At 39.9% G+C, this 20,599-nt stretch overlaps 1 protein-coding gene across 1 annotated transcript in view; it reads left to right on the plus strand.

The window, feature by feature from the left end:
- Positions 1–264: 264 nt before the first annotated feature.
- The window catches only part of FAM169B (family with sequence similarity 169 member B), a 44,934-nt gene continuing 24,599 nt past the window's right edge, over positions 265–20,599 (plus strand). Inside the window, exons 1-2 of the mRNA XM_008055349.1 lie at positions 265–350; positions 6,120–6,297. Of these exons, the coding sequence (XP_008053540.1) occupies positions 345–350; positions 6,120–6,297 (184 nt within the window). The 5' untranslated portion in view covers positions 265–344. The remainder of the gene's footprint in view (positions 351–6,119; positions 6,298–20,599) is intronic.

The raw sequence follows: 20,599 nt of genomic DNA on the forward strand, positions 1-20,599 counted from the left end.
TTCCTGTTCTATCCCCAAACATTGGAATATATACTATATTAGAGTCAGTAACAGGCCTCCTGTGAAACATCTGTGAAGTCCCCTTTAGGTGAGAATGGCCACTCTCTGTCCTGGTCAAGACTCAGAAACTTCAACTCTAAAGATATCCTGGCTTTCCCCACATGTCATCTTTCCTTCATACCCTATCTTCCCGTGGTTCGAACTGCCCCGTGTTGGTCTGTTGGCTGTGTGCACATCATCACCTTCTCCTGGCTTTCTCTTTAGTTGTGGCTGTTTACATAAAGGAATCCTGGTGGTCCACAGAAGATGTACTAAGAACCACTGATCCTGCAAGAGAAGGACTGATGAAGGTGAGTCCGTGCAGTTTTAAATGAACACACACTGTAAAGAAGATTTTCGAGGTCAAGGTACTTACTATCATGTTGAAAATTTAAAGAAGTCCACTCCATGTATTCATTTCCTAGGCTGTCTTAACTCAGTATCATAAACTGGGTGGTTCAAAAAAACGTAAATGGGGGGTGGTGGTGGGGGGTAAGGGTTCAGAAATTACCTATGGGATACATGTTCACTATCTGGGGAATGGGCCACCTGAGACCCAACCCACCACCTCCCCGCCACTACATAATATGTCCATGTAACACACATGCATGTGTACCTCTGAATCTAAAATAAAAATGGAAAAATAAAGAAATAGATTTAGAGAGTTAGGTCACTACATAAAGTATGTGCCTGTGGCATGTGATAGAAATAAGTCTAGGAACAAAAGAGAAACAAAGAAATGTATGTTATAGAAACAAGGACCTCCTAGGTACCTTATTTCTCTTTTTCTCTCCTTTGTTTTTCAATAAAGATAATTGTGAGTCTTTCAGGGGGGGAAAAAAAAAGCAGAAATGTATTGTATCACAGTCCTGGACTGGAAGTCCAAAATCAAGGGATCAACAGGGCTGCTTTTTCTTGAGGGCTGTGCAAAATAATCTATTCTAGGCTTTTCTCCTAGCTTCTGGTAGCTGCAGAGGTTCATTGGCCTGTAGATGACGTTCTTTGTGTCTTCACATCATTCACATCACTGATGTGTCTGTCTCTGTTGAAATTTATAAGAACTGGCCGGGCTCAGTGACTCAGCCTGTAATCCCAGCACTTTGGGAGGTCGAGGTGAGTGGATTGCCTGAGCCCATGGGTTCAAGACCCGCCTAGGCAACTTGGCGAGACCTTGTCTCTACAATAAATAAAAAAAAAATTTAGCCGGGCATGGTAGTGTGCACCTGTAGTTCCAGCTACTTGGAAGGCTGATGCGGAAGGATTGCTGGAGCCCAGCAGGGCAAGGCTGTGGTAGCTGGGAGCGTGCCACTGCACTCTAGCCTGGTCGCCAGAGTGAGACTCCAACTCAACAACAACAAAAAAGAAATCTATAAGGACACCAGTCATGTTGGTTTAGGGACCACCCTAATGCCCTCATCTTGACTTGATCATCTGCGGAGACCCTACATCCAAATAAGGCTACATTCACAGGTATTGGGGATTAGGACTTCAGCATCTTTTTGGGGAGACACAGTTGTTTGTAACACCCTGCCTACAAGGAGAATTGTAATAAGTGGCTATAAACAAAAGATATCTGGCTATTGGTAAGTCTCTTTTGTTTTCCTGCACAGCCCCTTATGTCTAAGTTTTAAAACCTTAATCTACATGGGCTTTCTATTGTGTGGAAAAGTTCTACTTAGTGCATTCAGACATCTGTTGGCAAAATTGTGTCAGATACTATCCTATATGTTACCTGAAATTCTTTATAGGGATTCTCTAATTTCAGAATCTTCAGGGTATTTGTTTTGCAGATGACAACATTGAGGCTGAGCCGATCTCTCTGACATCAGACCTGGCAACCTTTGAAGAGCTGTGGCTCTGTAGAGCAGTTCCAAAGCAGGGACCTGGGCTGGTGGGAGTGTAGGCAGGCACCACGACAGTTTCTCAGAAGTCCAGGCAGAGTCCTCTCGGCTGAACTTTGGCTGGGGCAGAGGCTAAGGAAGAAGGCAGCAACCAGCTGAGAGTTCGGACTGTATGCCTCACATCTGCCCATTTTCATCTGATTAGTATATTTATCATAATTTTGTAGATAAGAAGAAACATGGTATTTCTTAGTCATCTTGAAATGTGCGGTCTGTTCACAGTTGTTTGGGATGCCATTTGATCCCTTTCATAGGGCCTTGTAAACACTAAATGAAATATCAGTACTCTCTCAGATTCAGTTTGAAGAATAAGTTGGTAATTCATTCTTTTTCTGCTGAGCAATCTTAAAAATAAGTTTTTTTCCCTAAATAACAGCTTCATTGAAATGTAATTCACACACCATGAACTTTACTCTTTAAAAGTGTACAGTTCAATGACTTTTAGTATATTCACCAAGTTGCATATCGATCACTACTAATTCCATACCATTTTCATCATGCCAAAAAAGAAGCCCCATATCTACTAGCAGTCACCCCCTCATTCTCTCTCCCCAGTCCCTGACAACCACTAATCTTTCTATCTCCATGGATTTGCCTTTTCTGGATATATTTCATATAAATTGAGCTATACAACATGTTGTCTTTGTGACTTGCCTCTTTCACTTAGCATAATTTTTCTAGGGTTCATTCATATTATAACATCAGTACATAATTTCTTTCTTTTTTTTGCTGAACAATAGTACATTGTATAGACAAACCACATTTTCTTCTCCATTCAACAGTTGATGGACATCTGAGTTGTTTCCATGTTTTGGCTGCTATGAATAATACTTCTATGAGCATTTGTGTACAAGTTTCTGTGAAGACATACATTGTCAGTTCTCTTGGGCATACACCTAGGAGTAGAACCACTGGTCATAAGGTAGCTCTATGTTTAACATACTAAGGAACTGCCAAAGAACCTTCCCTGGCAGCTGCATAGTTTGACATTCTTACCTGCAGTGTTTGAGGGGTTTCAGTTGCCCCACATCCTTGTCAGCACTTGTTATTGTGTGTGTGTGTGTGTGTGTGTGTGTGTGTGTGTGTGTGTGTGTGTGTGTGTGTGCTTTAAGAGACTGGGGCTTGCTTTGTTGCTCAGGCTGGAGTGCAGTGCCAGTCATAGCTCACTGTAGCCTTGCAATCCCAGGCTCAGGTTATTCTCCCACCAGAGTAACTGGGACTACAGGTGCTCACCACTATGCTTGGCTGATTTTTAAAATTTTTGTAGAGATAGGTTCTCACTGTGTTGCTCAGGTTATTCTCAAACTCCTGGCCTCGAGCAGGCCTCCCACTTTGGACTTCTAAAACACAGGGATTATAGACATGAACCACCCAACTGGCTTCATTGTGATTTTGATTTGCATTTCCCTGATGGCTAAGGGATGCTGTGCATCTTTTCATGTACTTATTGGCCAGTTATATACCTTAATTGGGAAAATGTCTATTGGTCCATTTTTAATTGTGTTATTTGACTTTTCACTGTTGAGTTGTGAGAGTGTTTTAATATATATGATTCCAGATGCAAGTCTCTTATCACATATATGATTTACATCTTCCCCCCCGCCATTCTGTTGGTTGTATTTTTTAAGGTCTGATTTTAATTAACTCAACAGATATTATTTTGAAAAGGTTTTTATTCCAGAGAATTAATGATGACTTGAGATTCAGCAAATGAACATGATGTACCCAGCATGATGCCTGGTGTACCTGTTTGTGTGGCTGTCCTAGCTCCTGTGTCACAGATGGCCAGGTGGCTATTTAGTGATTGGCTGCTCTGAATTGGCTCTTTACATAATTTTTTTCAGAATGAGAGTCATTACTTCCTTCGTTTGTCCTTTCTTCTAAGTTTAGTTGAGAAAACCCCCTACATTTTCTGAAAATGTGGCCTATGTTGTGAATAGAAAGAAACTTGAATGCTATTTTCACCTAATGATCCATGTTGTAAAAATCTATCTTACCCCAGCTGTACATGGGGATATTTCCCCCCTCTGTGGAATTCTGAATCTTGACTTATTTTTTTCCCTTTTTCTTTTAATTACATTTTGTTTCTTAGCCAGTTCTTCTTCACAGATTACCAAAAAAAAAAAAAGCTTTCTTAATGTTTTTTTTCCTTTTAACATAATTAGTGTTCCTAATGAGGGATAAGAACTGGATCTCAGTATTGTGTTTTCAGAAACATTTCTTAGTCAAGATCACATGTCACACATTTTCCCCCCTGTAATGAAATTGGACAAATTAAGTGCATTTTCTTTTTCTCCTTTTTCTCCTGTCAGCTTTTGATTGGATATTTCCCTTCTGCCAGATGCAATCTGCTTTTCTCTTCTGGCTTTCCCCTGAACTTTTTGATTTTATAAGTTGAAAAATATAGCCTCCTACATTATACTGATCCAGTTTTGTGACTAGCTAGTTATTCTTAAAGTCTGAACTTGATTTGGCTGCCACTGTCTGAGATATAAAATGTGGCGGCTTCTCGAAGCCAAGCTGGGGTGGTTTTCACAAATCTTTTTCTCATCTAAGATTTAGCTCCAGATGAAGGTGAAATATTTTACATTCTGGCCAATTCGTAAGTTTATTGGCACTGAAAACTTTGTGCCATTTGCTAGATGCTGCAAGTTACCTTATTTTTATTATGAGAGCATTTGAAAAACACGAGTATTTCAGAGACCACTTAAATGATCTTCTCCCTTGACCAGTGGAGGAAACTGAGGCTCAAAGGGGTTGTGAGTTGCTGAAGACTCCCAGCTAATCCAGGCTAAGAAGCCACCACCACAAATGGTGATGATGATAATGATGATGATGATTAAAGGGTCATGGATGAAATATAAAACCAAGCATTAATATTTGAATTAGACTTCTTCCCTTCCCCAAAAATCTCATTTCAATGGATGAGGATGCAGAAGGGAACCACAGGCTGAACTCAGAAGGCCCGGCCTGTTGTTTTGAGCCTGCCTCTGACAGCCTCCTTGTCCAGCTGTCTCAAGTCCTCTTTGAAATGAGGTGGGGAAATCAATACCTGCAATCACATACCCTCTTTTAGTTTCAGTTTTTCACCTGTGAACCAGAGATCCCTGGTGGGTGGTGAGAATCAAATGGTAGCATGTAGGTGGAAGTCACAGCCCAGATAATGGCATTGTTGAGCTGAAGGTGGTGACAAGCAAACACACACACACATAGGCTATCACATAGCAGTGTTGTTAGAGTTAACTTCAATACAGGAGTACTGTCACTTTGTAAATAGCTGGTTGGTTTCATCTCATGGACCATATTTTGGCAGTTGTTGTGGCTGTCTGGTAGGCCACATTGAGGAGGATTCTGAGACCATGAACAGGCCTAGCCAGACAGCTAAGTCTGCTGTGAGCACCGGAGTGGAGGCCTCAGTTTCTGCCACATATTTGCCATCCACGAGTTACACAAATGCAGAGAATTTTACAAGGCAGGAGCATGAAGTCATTTTGACTTGTGAAAGAGAAAGCTTCTAACCCTGTGTGGGCCTGACTTTGACCACAATACAATTTCCTTACTTGTGATGACTTTGCTATGGGCAAGAGATGGCTCTATTTTACAGCCTTAGAATGGGATGAGCCTTAAGTGGTGGTCATTCTCTGGGATTGGAACTCCAGTGTATGTTCCAAATCTGTCACAAGCTGTTGAAAATCACTTGCTTTTGGTGTAGTAATTGATCTTCTCAATTATTTACCCTTCTTCTAAGGGCCAGAATTCTGGGACTAGGATTCTGCTATTGCTAAAGTGGCAGATTGGGTTTATTTCAGGACATATCTAGTGTATCTGCTGAAAAGGGTTCGTCTGGCATCCCTAGAGTTAATTTCCTGTTTTGTTAACATGTGATTGACTGTGCCCTGTCGACTTAAGCTCTACCTCTGTGGCCCTGGGGACCCAGAGCCCTCTCCTGGCATTCTTCCTCACTCTTGGATGCAACATTGTGTGAAAGGTCAGTGGTGGCAAAGCCTCTGTGAGAAGCCATGATGCATATTTTGGCTTTTCAGTACAAAGAGAGTCCTGTGGAGGTGGAGCATGCACCTGGCCCCAATATATGGGTCGAATCCAAGCACAAAATTTATCGCGTCTGATTTTCCTCTTTGGTCTCACTTGATGTTTGTTCTTTTTTTTTTTTCTTGAAAGGTTGAGTCATTTGGGGAAAGGATTGTGCTTTTCATTCTAAACGTCATTATTTTTGGAAGATTGGAGAGAAATTTGGATGATGATGACATGTTTTTTTTACCTCACTCTGTGAAGGAGCAAGCTAAAATCCTGTGGAGACATGGAGTGGCTGTCGGATTTTACACAATGAAAATGAAAGGTGAGGGACACACTAGTGCCCTTTTAGGCTGAGGGTGAGGGGAGCGCTTTTCATGTCAGTCTGTCTTGGAGAGCTCCCTTAGCATTGCACAGAGTGAATCTTCTGCTACAGGAAGTACCCTAATTAAGCAATTGTTTAAATAAACCCAAGGTATAGGTTTTATTTTCACCACATTTCTTGTCTCACAGGAATACTGGTGAAAAGCGTGTCCCTTTGATTCTCAGGCAGGGCCTATGTCCCCCTTTAAAAAACATATTACAGTTAATGGTGTAAAATCTAATTTCTTTGCTTTAATGTTACCATTTAGTTGTCAGGAAAAATACCATTGTGAATAGCTGACATGTGGAGCAAAAGCACCCTGGATGCCAACATTTATAGACATTACCTCAGAAGAGAGGGAGTCCGGCCATGATAACGTTAGGTTGAAAGACTGTGACTTGAGGGTCAATGACAAGTAGTGAGTGTGGAACTAGAACCATTTTGCTGAAGGGATTGGTCTCTTTTTTTAAAGTTGCTTTCTTTAACTGTTTTTTTCTTTTTTAGAAATTGGATCTTCCTATGGCCTTGAACTCCTGAGTTCAGGTGATCCTCTGACAACAGCCTCCCATGCAACTTGGATTATAAGAGTAATTTTTAAAGGCTGTCATTGTCTCTCACTCAACTGGTCTCAGCTCCATCATTTGGTTCTTATAAAGTTCTCAATTTTAGTAAAAAATGAGTTTTCCCAGTAAACTGTCACAGATGGGCCACTGAGTTGAGTGTTTTTCTTAGGGGATAAAGAGGCTGAGTTTGGTCAGAGTCACGCTCATATTGTGTATATGCTCTACCTGTCCAGGATGGACACAAATCTGTGGGTCTCACATTTCCCCCCCTCAGTGTGATATGACCGGTTTCCCATTCTAACAACTTCTGTGTTAATTTATTATTCAGTAAGTTCAGGCATAGAGGCTTTAGCACTTGTGTCTCTCAGCTCCTTTACTCTGATAGCCATTTTCTCTTTGATTTTGATGTGCCCTTCCACTTTTTTGTTTTTTGAGTTGAAGTCTCACTCTGTTGCCCAGCCTGGAGCGCAACGACACGCTCATGGCCACCGCAGCCTCTACCTGCCGGGCTCAGAGGATCCTTCCAGCTCAGCCTTCCAAGTAGCTGGAACTCCAGGACCACACAACCACGTTTGGATAATTTTTTGATTTATTGTAGAGACAAGGTCTCACCAAGTTGCCCAGGCTGGTCTTGAACTCCTGGGCTCAGGCAATCCTCTCATCTTGGTCTCCCAAAGTGCTGAGCCACTGTGCCCGGCTCCACTTTTTTTTTAAATGATTGTGTTCTTTAGTCATTAATTTAAGATAGACTAAGAGGCCTGGAGAATAATTAAAATGGAAGGGAAACTTTTTGTAATTTCACTTGCCTGGGAGACTCATTAGTTAACACTTCTATCAAATGGCTGGTTTTGAATCCGTAGCAGAATCATTTGTGGTATAGACACCCTCCTTATCGTGACAAAAACCGTTAACAGATTCCAACTTGATGTGTAAGGATGACAGATATGGGGCAGAAACAGCTTGGCTTTGGTCTTGGCTGGTCCTGCTGCTGCTCCCCTGGAGGCAGCGACACCAAGGGCTTTCAGTTCCACAGAGAGGAAGCAACAGTTCCTTGCGACTGCCTGTTTCCTCCCCAGGCAGTTTTAGAGTCTTGGAGTGGAAGGAGGAGGACCTCAAGATATTGAGCTGAGTCAGATCAGACTAGGTGCTTGAATTTCTGTCTTTTCATTTCTGATGACTTCCACAAACTCAGTGGAAATTTCTCTCAAGCTTCTTCCTAGGTCACATTATTTTCATCAATGATGCTAGTTATCCAGCAATTTAATTTGGTTTAAGAAGTGTTGGCCGGGCTCGGTGACTCAGCCTGTAATCCTAGCACTTTGGAAGGCCGAGGTGAATAGATTGCCTGAGCCCACAGGTTTGAGACCAGCCCAGGCAACCTGGTGAGACCTCGTTTCTAGAATAAATGGAAAATTGGCTGGGCGTGGTGATGCATGTCTGTAGTACCAGCTAGTTGGAAGGCTGAGGCAGAAGGATCGCCAGAGCCCAGCAGGTCGACGCTGGGGTGGCTGTGAGTGTGCCACTGCACTCCAGCCTGGGCGACAGAGTGAGATTCCAACTCAAAAAAAAAAAAAGTATCAAACTTGTAGAAAATTAAATAAAGGAAGCAAATGTATTTTTCAGGTATACATTGACAACTTAAAATTTGTGATTGCCTATTTTTAGATTAATTTATTTTGGGAGAGACAAAATAAAAATATTTCCATGGAATTGCTATACATATCACCAGCAGCAATGTATGAGAGTCCTAGTTGCTTATATCCTTGCCAGTACCTAGTGTTGCCAGTCATTTTAATTTTAGCTATTCTACAAAGTGTGAAGTGGTATCTAATTTTGTTTTCTTTTTTGAGTGCAGTGCTCGATTACGGCTCACCGCAGCCTCAACCTTCTGGATTCAGGTGATCCATCTGCCTTAGCCTCCCAAGTAGCTGGGACTATAGGCACACAGCACCACGCCTGGCTAATTTTTTTTTTTACTTTTTGTAGAGATGAGGTCTTGCTATGTTTCCACGGCTGGTCTCAAACTCCTAGACTCAAGCAATCCTCCTACCTCAGTCATCCCAAAATGCTAGGATTACAGGTGTGAGCCACTGTATTTGGGCTAATTTTGGTTTTAATTAGCATTTTCCTAATGATGAGTGGAATTGAACTTTTTCATGGGCTTATTTGGTGGTCACATTTCTTGTTTGATGAAGTGTGTATTCAAATATTTTGGCCCATTTTTTATTGGGTTATTTCTTATTATTGAACTTTGAGAGTACTTTATCTATTTTAGGTATCAGTTCTTTATCAAATATAAGTTTTGAAAACATTTTCATTTTGGTAACTGTTTTTCAAAGAGCAGAAGTTTTAAATTTTGCTGAAGTCTAATTTGTCAGTTTCATCATTATTCAACTGAAAATATTTTGTAATTTACCTTTTGATTTCTATGGGTTCTTTGAAAGTGAGTTTAAAATGCCAGATGTTTTGGGGGGGGGACTATCTCAGATGTTTTATTTTTGTCGATTTCTAATTTATTCCTGTTGACATGAGAGAATACAATCTGCTACATTTTAATATTCTGAAAACTATTGAGAGTTGTTTTATGGCCTAGTATGTGGTCTATCTTTGTGAACACTCTACATGGACTTAAAATAGTATGCATATTCTGTAAGTGTTGGTGTAGTGTTTAGAACTGTCAGGTTAAGGTGGTTGGTAGTGTCATTCATATCTACATTCTTACCTATATTTTGTTCTAGTTCTGTCAATTTCTGAGAGAAGCCTGTTAAAGTCTTTACTTGTGATTGTGGATTCATCTCTTTCTCCCTTTAGTTTTGTCAGTTTTTATTGTATGCATTTTTGAAGTTTTGTTATTAGTTACAGCTATGTTTATAACTTATATTTATCTTATGTATTGACCATTTTTATCATTATAAACTGTACCCAGTTTTCTCCAGTAATATTTCTTGTTATGAATACTATTTTGTCTGATATTACATGGATACTTCTTATGCTTCTTTCTTATGCTTACTGTTTGCATGGGAAGTATTTTTTCCTGGTTTTACTATTTTACATTTTGTCTATTTGTGCCTTTATTTTTAAAGCATTTGTTTTGTTGACAGCATACAATTGGGTCTTAGATTGTAAATCTAGTCATAACAGTCTGTCTTTTAATTGGAGTGCTATTCTATTTACATTAATTATTGATATGGTTGTACTTAAGACTTTCCTTTTGTGATGTTTCATGTCATCTTTTTTGTTCCTCTGTTTCTCTTTTTTTGTATTCTTTGGTTTTAATCAAATATATTTTAGTATTCTGTTTCAATTTGTCTGTTGGCTTTCTAGCTCTTTTTACATTTTTAAAGTTGTTTCTCTAGGGATTCTATATGCATCCCAAGTTACTTAGATAATATTGAATTCTCTTGGTAAAATATAGAAACCTTGCAAAAGTGTATTTTTATATACCCCTAATTTTATTATATTAACATAGAGCTATTGTTGTCATATAATATACGTTTATGTTATAAACCTATCAATGCTGATTTGTAATTTTTGCTAAGTAGTCTTGTCTTTTAACAATATTAAGAAAATAAAAGAAAAAAATGTATAATCAAAAAATATTTGCTCACTTTTTTTTTCTTGAGCTGGAGTCTCACTCACTCTGTCACCCAGACTGGAGTGCAGTGGCACACTCCCGGCCACCACAGACCTCGCCCTGCTGGGCTCCGGCTATCCTTCCACCTCCGCCTTCCAAGTAGCTGGAACTACAGGTGTGCGCTACCATGCCTGGCTAATTTTTTATTTATTGTAGAGATGAGGTCTCTCCAAGTTGCCCAGGAGGATCTCGAACCCATGGGCTCAGGCAATTCACTTGCCTTGGCCTCCCAAAGTGCTGGGATTACAGGCTGAGCCACTGAGCCTGGCCACTCACATATTTACCTTAAAAAAATTTTTTTTGTATAGTTCCTAGTTGCCATCCAGTGTCACTTTTCTTTAGGCTAAAATACTTTCCTTAGCATTCATTTCTCATAGTGAAATTCTGTTGGCAAGACATTATGTCACTTTTGTTTACTGAAAATGTTTTTTACTTCACTTTCATAGTTAATCTGGGTGTAGAGTTATTAGAGATAGCTTATTTTCTTCAGTACTTTGAATATATTGTTCTGATATCTTTTGACTTTAATAGTTTCTGGTGAGAAGTCAGTTGTTATTGTTGTCCTCTCATATACATGTGTCATTTTTCTTTGCTTTCAAGATTTTCTCTTTAACTTTGGTCCTTCCTTCCTTCCTTCCTTCCTTCCTTCCTTCCTTCCTTCCTTCCTTCCTTCCTTCCCTCAGTTGACTGTGATGTGTTTATGTCTTAGCCCAGTAATCCCCAACCTTTTTGGCATTAGGGACTGGTTTCGTGGAAGACAAGTTTTTTTTGTGGACAGGGTGGGGGTGGATTTGCAGTCCAACTTATAAGGAACATGCAACCTAGATCACTTACATGTGCAGTTCACAGTAGGGTTTGTACTCCTATGAGAATCTAATGCCACCACTGATCTGACCATAGGCAGAGCTCTGCTTACCCACTGCTTACCTTCTGCTGTGCAGCCAAGTTTCTAACAGACTGTGAACTGGTTAGGGGGCCTTACCTAAGCCTGTTTGTGCTACTATAAAAAAAAATGAGGTTGAATGATTTATAAACAACATAAATTTATTTCTCACAGTTCCAGAGGCTTGAAAGTCCAAGATCAAGGTACTGATGCTAATTCATTCATGAGGATAGAGTCATCATGCCTTAATATCTTTCTAGAAAGACTCCACCTCTTATTACCAATAGACTGGGATCAAGTTTCAACATGAATTTTAGAGGGGGCAGACATTCAAACCATAGCAGTCTAGGAGTGGCTTTGCTTTTTGTTTGTCTTACTTGTGATTTGCTGAGCTCCTTGAATCTGTAAATTATTGCTTTCTACCAAATTTGGGGAGTTTTTGGCCATTATTTCTTCAATTGTTTTTGTGTCACCTGCTCCCTTCTTTTTTGGGGATTCTAGTGTGTTGGGGTACTTCATGTTGTCTTATAAGCCTCTGAAATCTTATCTGTTCTTCAAGAAGTTTTCTGTCTTCTTTGTTTAGATGATTTCTCTTGATCTATATTCTGGTTCATCTGCTAGTTATATGCTATTGTTGAGCCCATCAAAAATAATAATTATTGCACTTTTCAGTGCTAGAATTTCTGTTATTGTACAGTGTTTTATTTCTTTGTTGAGATTCTTTATCCATTTATTCATTGATCACATTTTTCTTTAATTCTTTGAATTATTTTATATTAATTATTTGAACATATTTGTAAAGCTGGTTTGAAATCCTTACCTGCTAATATCTGGGCCTATTCAAATTTAGTTATATTAACTGCTTATTTTTTTTCATGAATATGGGTGGCACTTTCCTGTTTCTTTGCATTTTCTTTGAAAATGAGTCACTGCTAATATATTGAAACCATGGAAAACTTTTGTGTTTTTTGAGAATTGTTGTCCTAGTAGGCGTTTTAACTTGCCTACATTCAAACTGCAAACTATGTCTCCTTTGTGATTTGCAGCCGCTGACATCTGTTTGTATGATTCTCATAGTTTCTTCTTTAGCCTGGTCCTGTAGAGTTATTCCTTGTGCCTGCAAAATTGGTGGTCAGACAAAGATTTGGGCATGGATGTGGCTTACCCTCTCTGTGTTTTCCTTGCTTCGCCTGTTTTGGACTCTGTACGCGGACCCTTCAAACCATCTGGCTTCAGCTTTCTGCCACTAGAGCTGCCCAAGTTGATGAATGTTGGTTAAGGAAAATGTGAAACTCACAGATCTGATCCTGTGTAGTTCCATCTTTCAAGAGGGTATATCTCTTTGGCATCTGACTTCTTTTTTGCTGAGTCCCTTGGGGTCTCCTTAATTCATATGTAGATTAACTCATTCTGTGGTTCTTATGCTTCCAGGACTTCCCTTATAAATTTCTACTTATTTCTAGTCCTGAATTCTGATATCTGACATGTTCAGCTGGTAAAGCAGTTTTTTCCCATCAATATTTTCTGTAGCCTTTGGGGTAAAGTTATACCCTGTGGCTGGTAAGCTGCAAACTCACAGGTTCCACCTATTCCAGTTGCAGTTTTTTTTTTTTTTTAGTTGGAGTCTCACTCTGTTGCTCAAACTGGAGTGCAGTGGCATGCTCCCGGCCACCACAGTCTCCACCTGCTGGGCTCCAGTGATCATCCAGCCTCAGCCTTCCAAGTAGCTGGAACTACAGGCATGCGCCTGGCTAATTTTTGATTTATTGTAGAGACAAGTTCTTGCCAAGATGCTGGGTGGGTCTCGAACCCGCAGGCTCAGGCAGTCTACTCATCTCAGCCTCCCAAAGTGCTGGGATTACAGCCACCGAGCCCCCCTTGCAGTTTTCTTAAATTAAATTTTCCTCTGACTTCTGTCGGCTTTTGGATGTTTTGTAGTGTCTTTAAACATTTTATTACACTTATCTTTTAATAGTTGCTATATTTGGGGATTTTCTTGACCATTTCATTTCATCACGATTATGTGTGTAAGAGAGAGAGTCTGTTCAGGTATAGATCATAGAATTTTATCTCTTGCCTTCCCATCTCTTCCTGTACATTGAAAGAGGCATCTATTTAGATATGTTACAGAATGGTTGCTATTAGTGGCATGTGGGTACATTACCTAGAAAGTACTTATATCGCAATTATGTCTTTTATAATATTTTATTAATTTACATATATAACTTATGAAAATTCATTAATAAAGACATGTGGTTTCACTGACTACAGAAGGGGTTTAAGTTCAAAAGTTCAGAACAGCTCATGATGTTTCTTTAGTCTTATCTTTGTCTTTGGTGCCTGTCACAGAGTTGTGTGGTATGGCTGTGTTGATGCTTGGGGAATGGGCACCACATGTGGCATGCTTCTCCACTTTTCAGCAGGACAGTTTCTCTTCATTAGTTTAAGATTCATATGATTCAGAATCTCTGTTAATTTAGCTCGGGTTAAGCTGAAGTTTATGATTTCATTCTGTGAGGAAAATAAAATCTACAAATTTATTGCATAACTAGGATCATGGGGCCAGGTTTTACCTACTGAAGAGTATACGCTGTTTTTAAGCATCTTAACACATTTCTTTTTTGTGTGAGTGTGACTTTAAATGTTATTTATAAAAGTTATCATTGAGTAAAATTGACTTTTGGGGGGGCTTTGCTGTTCTATGAATTTTGACTGATGCAAAGGTTCATATGACCACAACCATACACAATAGTTTCGTCACCTCCCTCACAAAACCTTATGATGTCTCTGTGTAGTCATCCTCACCTCCCCCTAACCCCCTATAATCCCTGGCAACCACTGGCCTGTTCTCCATCACTATAGTTTTTTTTTTTTTTTTTTTTAAGATTAGCCTATAAATGGAATCATACAGTGTTTAGCCTTTTGAGACTTCTTTCTTTCCTTCTTTCTTTTTTTTTTGAGTCGGAGTCTCACTCTGTCACCCAGGCTGGAGTGCAGTGGCACACTCATGGGCCTACTGCAGCCTCGACCTGCTGGGCTCAGGAGCTCCTTCTGCCTCAGTCTTCCAAGTAGCTGGAACCACAGGCACGCACCACCACGCCTGGCTACATTTTTGATTTATTGTGGAGACGAGGTCTTGCCAAATTGCCCAGACTGATCTTGAACCCCTGGGCTCAGGCAATCCTCTCTCCTTGGCCTCCCAAAGTACTGGGATTACAGGCTTGAGCCCCTGCGCCCAGCAAGACTGACTTCTTCACTCAGCATAATGTATTTGAAATTTTCCAAGTCAATGTGCACATCAGTAGTTTGTGGCTTGTTATTGCCAAAAAGCCCATTCAATTTTCAAAGAAGTGGGTGCCTTTATATGAATAAGATATTTTCAGGTATATATCCCTTTGGAAGCATTTTGCTAATAGACGGATTTGAGTTTCTCCCTTGGTTTGTTGGTTTTCTAATTTCCTTTCTTATAAAGTATTGACACTTCAGTCATTTCATTATTTCATGCTGAATTTCTCCCTAGATAATAAAAGTTAGTGAGGTTTTACTTTAACTCTCACTCTAAAGCCATCCATCCACAAAACTGTTAGCATTCAAGGGAAGAAAATACTGGATTGGGGAGTGGGGAGTGGAGAGCTAGCCAATTTAAGGCAGAGCTAATAAGTATTTTGCTTCTGTATAAAAATCTAAAAAGAACAACTTTGCATTTGGGATTCGTGAAAGCCCAAGACGAATGAAAGTCGCAGAAACAAGAGCAGCACTTACAGATACTAAATTAGGCGATTTGAAATCCAGACCAGACTGGGACATGTGAGATGGCAGTGGTACTGCAGAGTTGGCCTCAGCCCTGCCTGTTACCCAGTCCCCTGTTCTCCACCTTCCTCAGAAACCCAGGGCCAGAAGTATGTCCTGCACAATCAAGGGCTCCCAGGTCATCTTCTGAACTTTGTAGAACCATCAGCAGCAAGTGGAGTGGCAAGAGCGTAGTGCTGTTTTGGGTACCAACTCTGCCTCCCAAAAGGAGAGGATAGTCATTGCAAGGAAGAGAAGTCCGCTCTGTGACTTAAAAGAGGAAAGGCCCTGGAAGAGAGCAGGGGACTTTCATGGAGATTCAGCCTGCTTTCTTATGCTGGGACGGGCATCCCACAGCTGCTCCCGTCTCATCTTTGCTAATCAGCTTCCTTTACTCACTTATGTTTCTTGCTTCCTTAGAAATTTGATTTTTAGTTTGCCGTGATGCACACCTGACCTCTAGCTGTACCTGCTTTAGAGGGCCAGGACCTGCTATAATTCTGGTGTCACATCATTCAAATTAGGCCAGCTAGCACGTGGTCTGGATTCTTGTGGCTGCATCATGGGTCTACCTTTAAGCTCCACTGTCTACAGCCAGGTGGGCTGGCGCTGTGGTTCCGAGATGGCCATCTAGCCTTATCTCTTTAGACACACCATCATAGTCCATGGAGGAATCCTGTCTATAAAGCCTCAACCTGGGTTGGAATACTTTCAGTCAAGACTACCAGGGAACCCTGCATTGCTGGACAACTCTAATTTTTGGAGTCCCCCAGCAGGCATGTTTTTGTGCCGCTCATGTATTGTAGATGCAGGAATTCATGGGACCCACCATAGACCTACCGAATCAGAAACTCTGCAGTGGGGCCCAGCAATCTGTGTTAACAAGCCCCCCCCAATCCTGGTGATTCTCATGTACTCTAAAATTTGAGAACCACTGATCCAAGGCACACATCTTAATAAGGCCTCCTATGGTACAAAAATTGTTCTTGGGAAGCAAACAATTCTTTGATATAACTGACTTGTGGCTCTTCAAAGCTCAGCACTACTCAACAAAGTCTTATTCCTTAGTATTTAAGGCATTTAGGGGAGGTGACAATTAAAAAAAAAAGTCTAAAAGACTCTGTAGACTGGCCATAGCAAAAAAAGTTTAAGAGACACTGATCTAGGTGTTGTCATTTGAAGTGAAATTTCTAGCTGTGGAGTTAGCCACAAGTTCAGCATTCCCTAGGTAATAGTCATGCTCAACTGTTTCCCAAACTAACTGAGCCAGATTCTATAATTTGTTGGTAGTTTCTTCTGTTTTTTTTTTTTAATTTTTATTATAGCAAAATATGCATAACAAAATTTATCATCTTTTCAATTTTTAAGTGTACAGTTCAATGGTATTAAATATATTGATAATGTTGTATAACTATTACCACCATTTATCTCCAGAACTCTTCTCATAATATAAAACTGAAACTCTGTACACATTAAACAAAAACTCCCCATTTCTCCCTCCCTCTAGTTCTTGAAACCACCATTATACTTCCTGTCTGTCTCCATGAATTTGACTACTTTAGATATCTCATATAAGTGAGATCATTTAGTATTTGTCCTTTTGTAAATGGCTTTTTTCACTTAGCATAGTGTCCCCCAAGTTCATCCTTCCTGTAGCATGTGTCAGAATTTCCTTCTTTTTTAAGGCTGAATAATATTCTACCATGTGTATAGACCATATTTTGCTTATCCATTCTTTTGTCAATGGACACTTAGATTGCATCCATGTTTTAGCTCTTGTGAATAGTGTTGTTATGAACATGGGTGTACAAATATATTTTCAAGACCCTGCTTTCAATTCTTTTGGGTACAAGCCCAGAAGTGGAATTGCTGGATCATATGGTAATTCTATTTATAACTTTTTGGGAAACCGCCATACTGTTTCCCACATTCTTACTAACAGTCCACAAGGGTTCCAATTTCTCCACATCCCTGCCAACATTTGTTATTTTTTGATAGTAGCTGTCCTAATGAGTGTGAAGTGGTATCTCATAGTTTTGGTTTACATTTCCCTAATGGTTAGTGATGTTGAGCATCTTACCATGTGCTTATTGGCTACTTATATATCTTTTTTTGAAGAAATGTTTATTCAAGTCCTGTGTCCATTTTTAAATTGGTTCGAGTGTGTATACATGGTTTAGTATATATTTTTAAATTGAGAAATATTGTATATATTTTTATGGTACTACATGGTATTTTGAAATATGTATAGATTGTAGATGGCTAAATTAAGCTAATTAACATATGTATTACCTCATATATTTGTCAGTTATTTGTAGTGAGAATACTTTAAAAATCTATGATCCTAGCAGTTTTCAAGTATGCAATATGGTGTTATTAACTGCAGTCACCATGTTGTACAATAGATTTCTTGGAATTATTCTTCAGTCAGCTGAAATTTTATAATCGTTGACCAGCGTCTCCCAATTCCTTCCCACCCCCAGGTCTTGGTACTCTCTGCTTCTATGAGTTGGACATTTTTCAATTCTGTGTATAGAGGAAATCATGTACCCATTTTAAAATTGGGTTGTTTTCTTGCTATTAGATTGTATGAGTTCCTTGTATATTTTGGGTATTGATCCACTCATCAGATGGATGGTCAGCAAATATTCTCCCATTTTTTTTTTCACTCTGTTGATTGTTTCCTTTGCTGTACAGAAGTTTTTCAGTTTGATGGAGTCTCATTTATCTATTTCTGCTTTTTTTTTTTTTTTTTGAGTTGGAGTCTCACTCTGTCGCCCAGGCTGGAGTGCAGTGGCTGCTCCTGGCCACCACAGCCTCGACCTGCTGGGCTCCGGTGATCCTTCCGCCTCAGCCTTCCAAGTAGCTGGAACTACAGGCGTGCACTACCACGCCCAGCTAATTTTTTTGATTTATTGTAGAGATGAGTTCTCGCCAAGTTGCCCAGGCAGGTCTCGAACCCGGGCTCAGGCAATCCACCCACCTCAGCCTCCCAAAGCACGGGATTACAGGCTGAACCACTGAGCCCGGCTTATTTCTGCTTTTTGTTGCTTATGCTTTGAGATCATATTTAAAAAAAAAATAGTCCAGACCAATGTCGTGGAGCTTTTCCCCTCATTATTAGTGCACAAAAACACTACCGATTTTTGTATGTTGATTTTGTGTCCTGCAATTTTACTGAATTTATTTATTAGTTTTAACACTTTTTTGATATAGTCTTTAGAGTTCTCTATATGTAAGATCATGTCATCTATAAATGGAGACAACTTAACTTCTTTCTTTCTAATTTGGATGCCTATTATTTCTTTCTCTTGCCTGTTTGCTTTGGCTAGGATTTCTAGTACTATACTTAATGGAAGTGGTGAAAGTTAGCATCATACTTGTTCCTGATCTTAAAGGAAATGCTTTCAACTTTTTACTGTTGAGTATTATGTTAGCAGTGGGCTTGCAGGTTGTTTTTTGTTGAGTTTTAATAGTTCTGTATATAATCTGGATATTAATCTTTATCTTTGTGCAACTATAAAAATATACCACAGATTGGATCATTTATAAGCAATAGAAATTTATCTCTCACAGTGTTGGAGACTGGGAAGTCCAAGATAATGATATCAGCAAGTTCCATGTCTGGAGAGGATCCAGTATCTCTGCTTCCAAGATGGTGTCTTGTTGCTGCATCTTTCAAGTGGATGAATGCTGTGTCCTCATAACTGGACAGGGAAATATGTCTTGCCAGTTGCTTTTATTTATTTATTTATTTTTGAGTTGGCATCTCACTCCATTGCCTATGCTGGAGTGCAGTGACACACTCATAACCACCCTAGCATTAACTTGCTGGGCTCCAGCGATCCTTCCACCTCAGCCTACCAAGTAGTCAGAACTACAGGCGTGTGCTACCACGACTGGCTAATTTTTGATTTATTGTAGAGACGAGGTCTCGCCAAGTTGCCTGGGCTGGTCTATAACCTGTGGGCTTAGGCAATTCACTCTCCTCGGTTTTCCAAAGTGCTGGAATTACAGGCTGAGCCACTGAGCCCAGCTGCCAGTTGTCTTTTTAATCTTCTTCCTTTCCGACAAATCTCTTTTTTTGAAGTAGATACAGTTTCTTCTATTATTTTCTGGCAGTCTGCCCCTATTATTTCCTGGTAGACCATCTGTGAATTCTGTCTTAGATTATTCATTATTAAAGTAACCCTATTTTTCTTTTTCTTTGTTTGGGGATTTGGGGTACATTATTATTAAGAGACAGTTTGTTAACTCCATGTTGTTTACTTCTGGGTGAGGTTTTGCCTTTTTCTCTCAGAGATTTTTTCTTCAGGTACTCCTAGAGTGTTAAAGGTCAGGCCCTTTTTAATTTTTTTTAAATCAATATTTTTTATTATGGTTTTGTGGGGCACAGTTAAGGGTCAGGTGTACAATTACGTTTCATTCAGGCACCCTGTTGATAAGAGGTGTTTCCCCTTCCCCAGACAGATATTTGCTACTGTTAATCCCATCCCCCTCCCTCCCATAGTTTCCCACTCCTGTCAGTCATTTTCTTATAGTATTACATTGGATGTTCAAGGTCCATTATATGAGTGAGAACATATGATACTCGGATCTTTGTTTCTGTGAGAGGTCACTCAGTATTATAGACTCTAGTTCCATCCAGGTTGCTACGAAATTCATGATTTTGTTCTTTTTTATGGCTGCGTAGTATTCCGTCGTGTATATGTACCACATTTTTAAAATTCAGTCCTCTTTTGATGGGCAGCATGGTTGTTTCCAGGTTCTTGCTATTGTGAACAACGCTGCGATAAACATACGTGTGCAGGTATCTTTTTTATAGAGTGATTTGAGTTCTTCAGGGTATATTCCCAGTAGGGGGATTGCAGGGTCATATGGGAGGTTGATATTTAGAGCTTTTAGGAATTGCCACACTGCTTTCCACAGAGGTTGCACTAGTTTACACTCCCACCAACAGTGTAGAAGTGTTCCCTTTTCGCCACACCCTCTCCAGCAGCTGTTATTTTTTGAGTTGTTGATAATTGCCATTCTGACTGGAGTTAGGTGGTATCTCAGTGTGGTTTTGATTTGCATCTCCCTGATGATTAGTGAGTTGAACATTTCTTCATGTGTTTGTTGGCTGCTCGGATGTCCTCTTTTGTGAAGTGTCTATTCATATCTTTTGCCCATTTGATAATGGGGTTGTTTGTTTTTTTCTTTTCAGCACGTTTCAGTTCCTTGTAGATCCAGGATGTTAAGCCTTTGTCAGACCTGGTGTTGGCAAATATTTTTTCCCAGTCTGTAGGCTGTCTCCCTGCTCTCTTGATGGTTTCTTTGGCCTTGCAGAAGCTTGTCAGTTTAATAAGGTCCCACTTGTCTATCTTCTCTCTTATGACCTGTGGGTTTCGGGTG

Source organism: Carlito syrichta, unplaced genomic scaffold (assembly GCF_000164805.1).
Source record: "Carlito syrichta isolate Samal-C Ts95f unplaced genomic scaffold, Tarsius_syrichta-2.0.1 Scaffold301827, whole genome shotgun sequence".
NCBI lineage: Eukaryota > Metazoa > Chordata > Mammalia > Primates > Tarsiidae > Carlito > Carlito syrichta.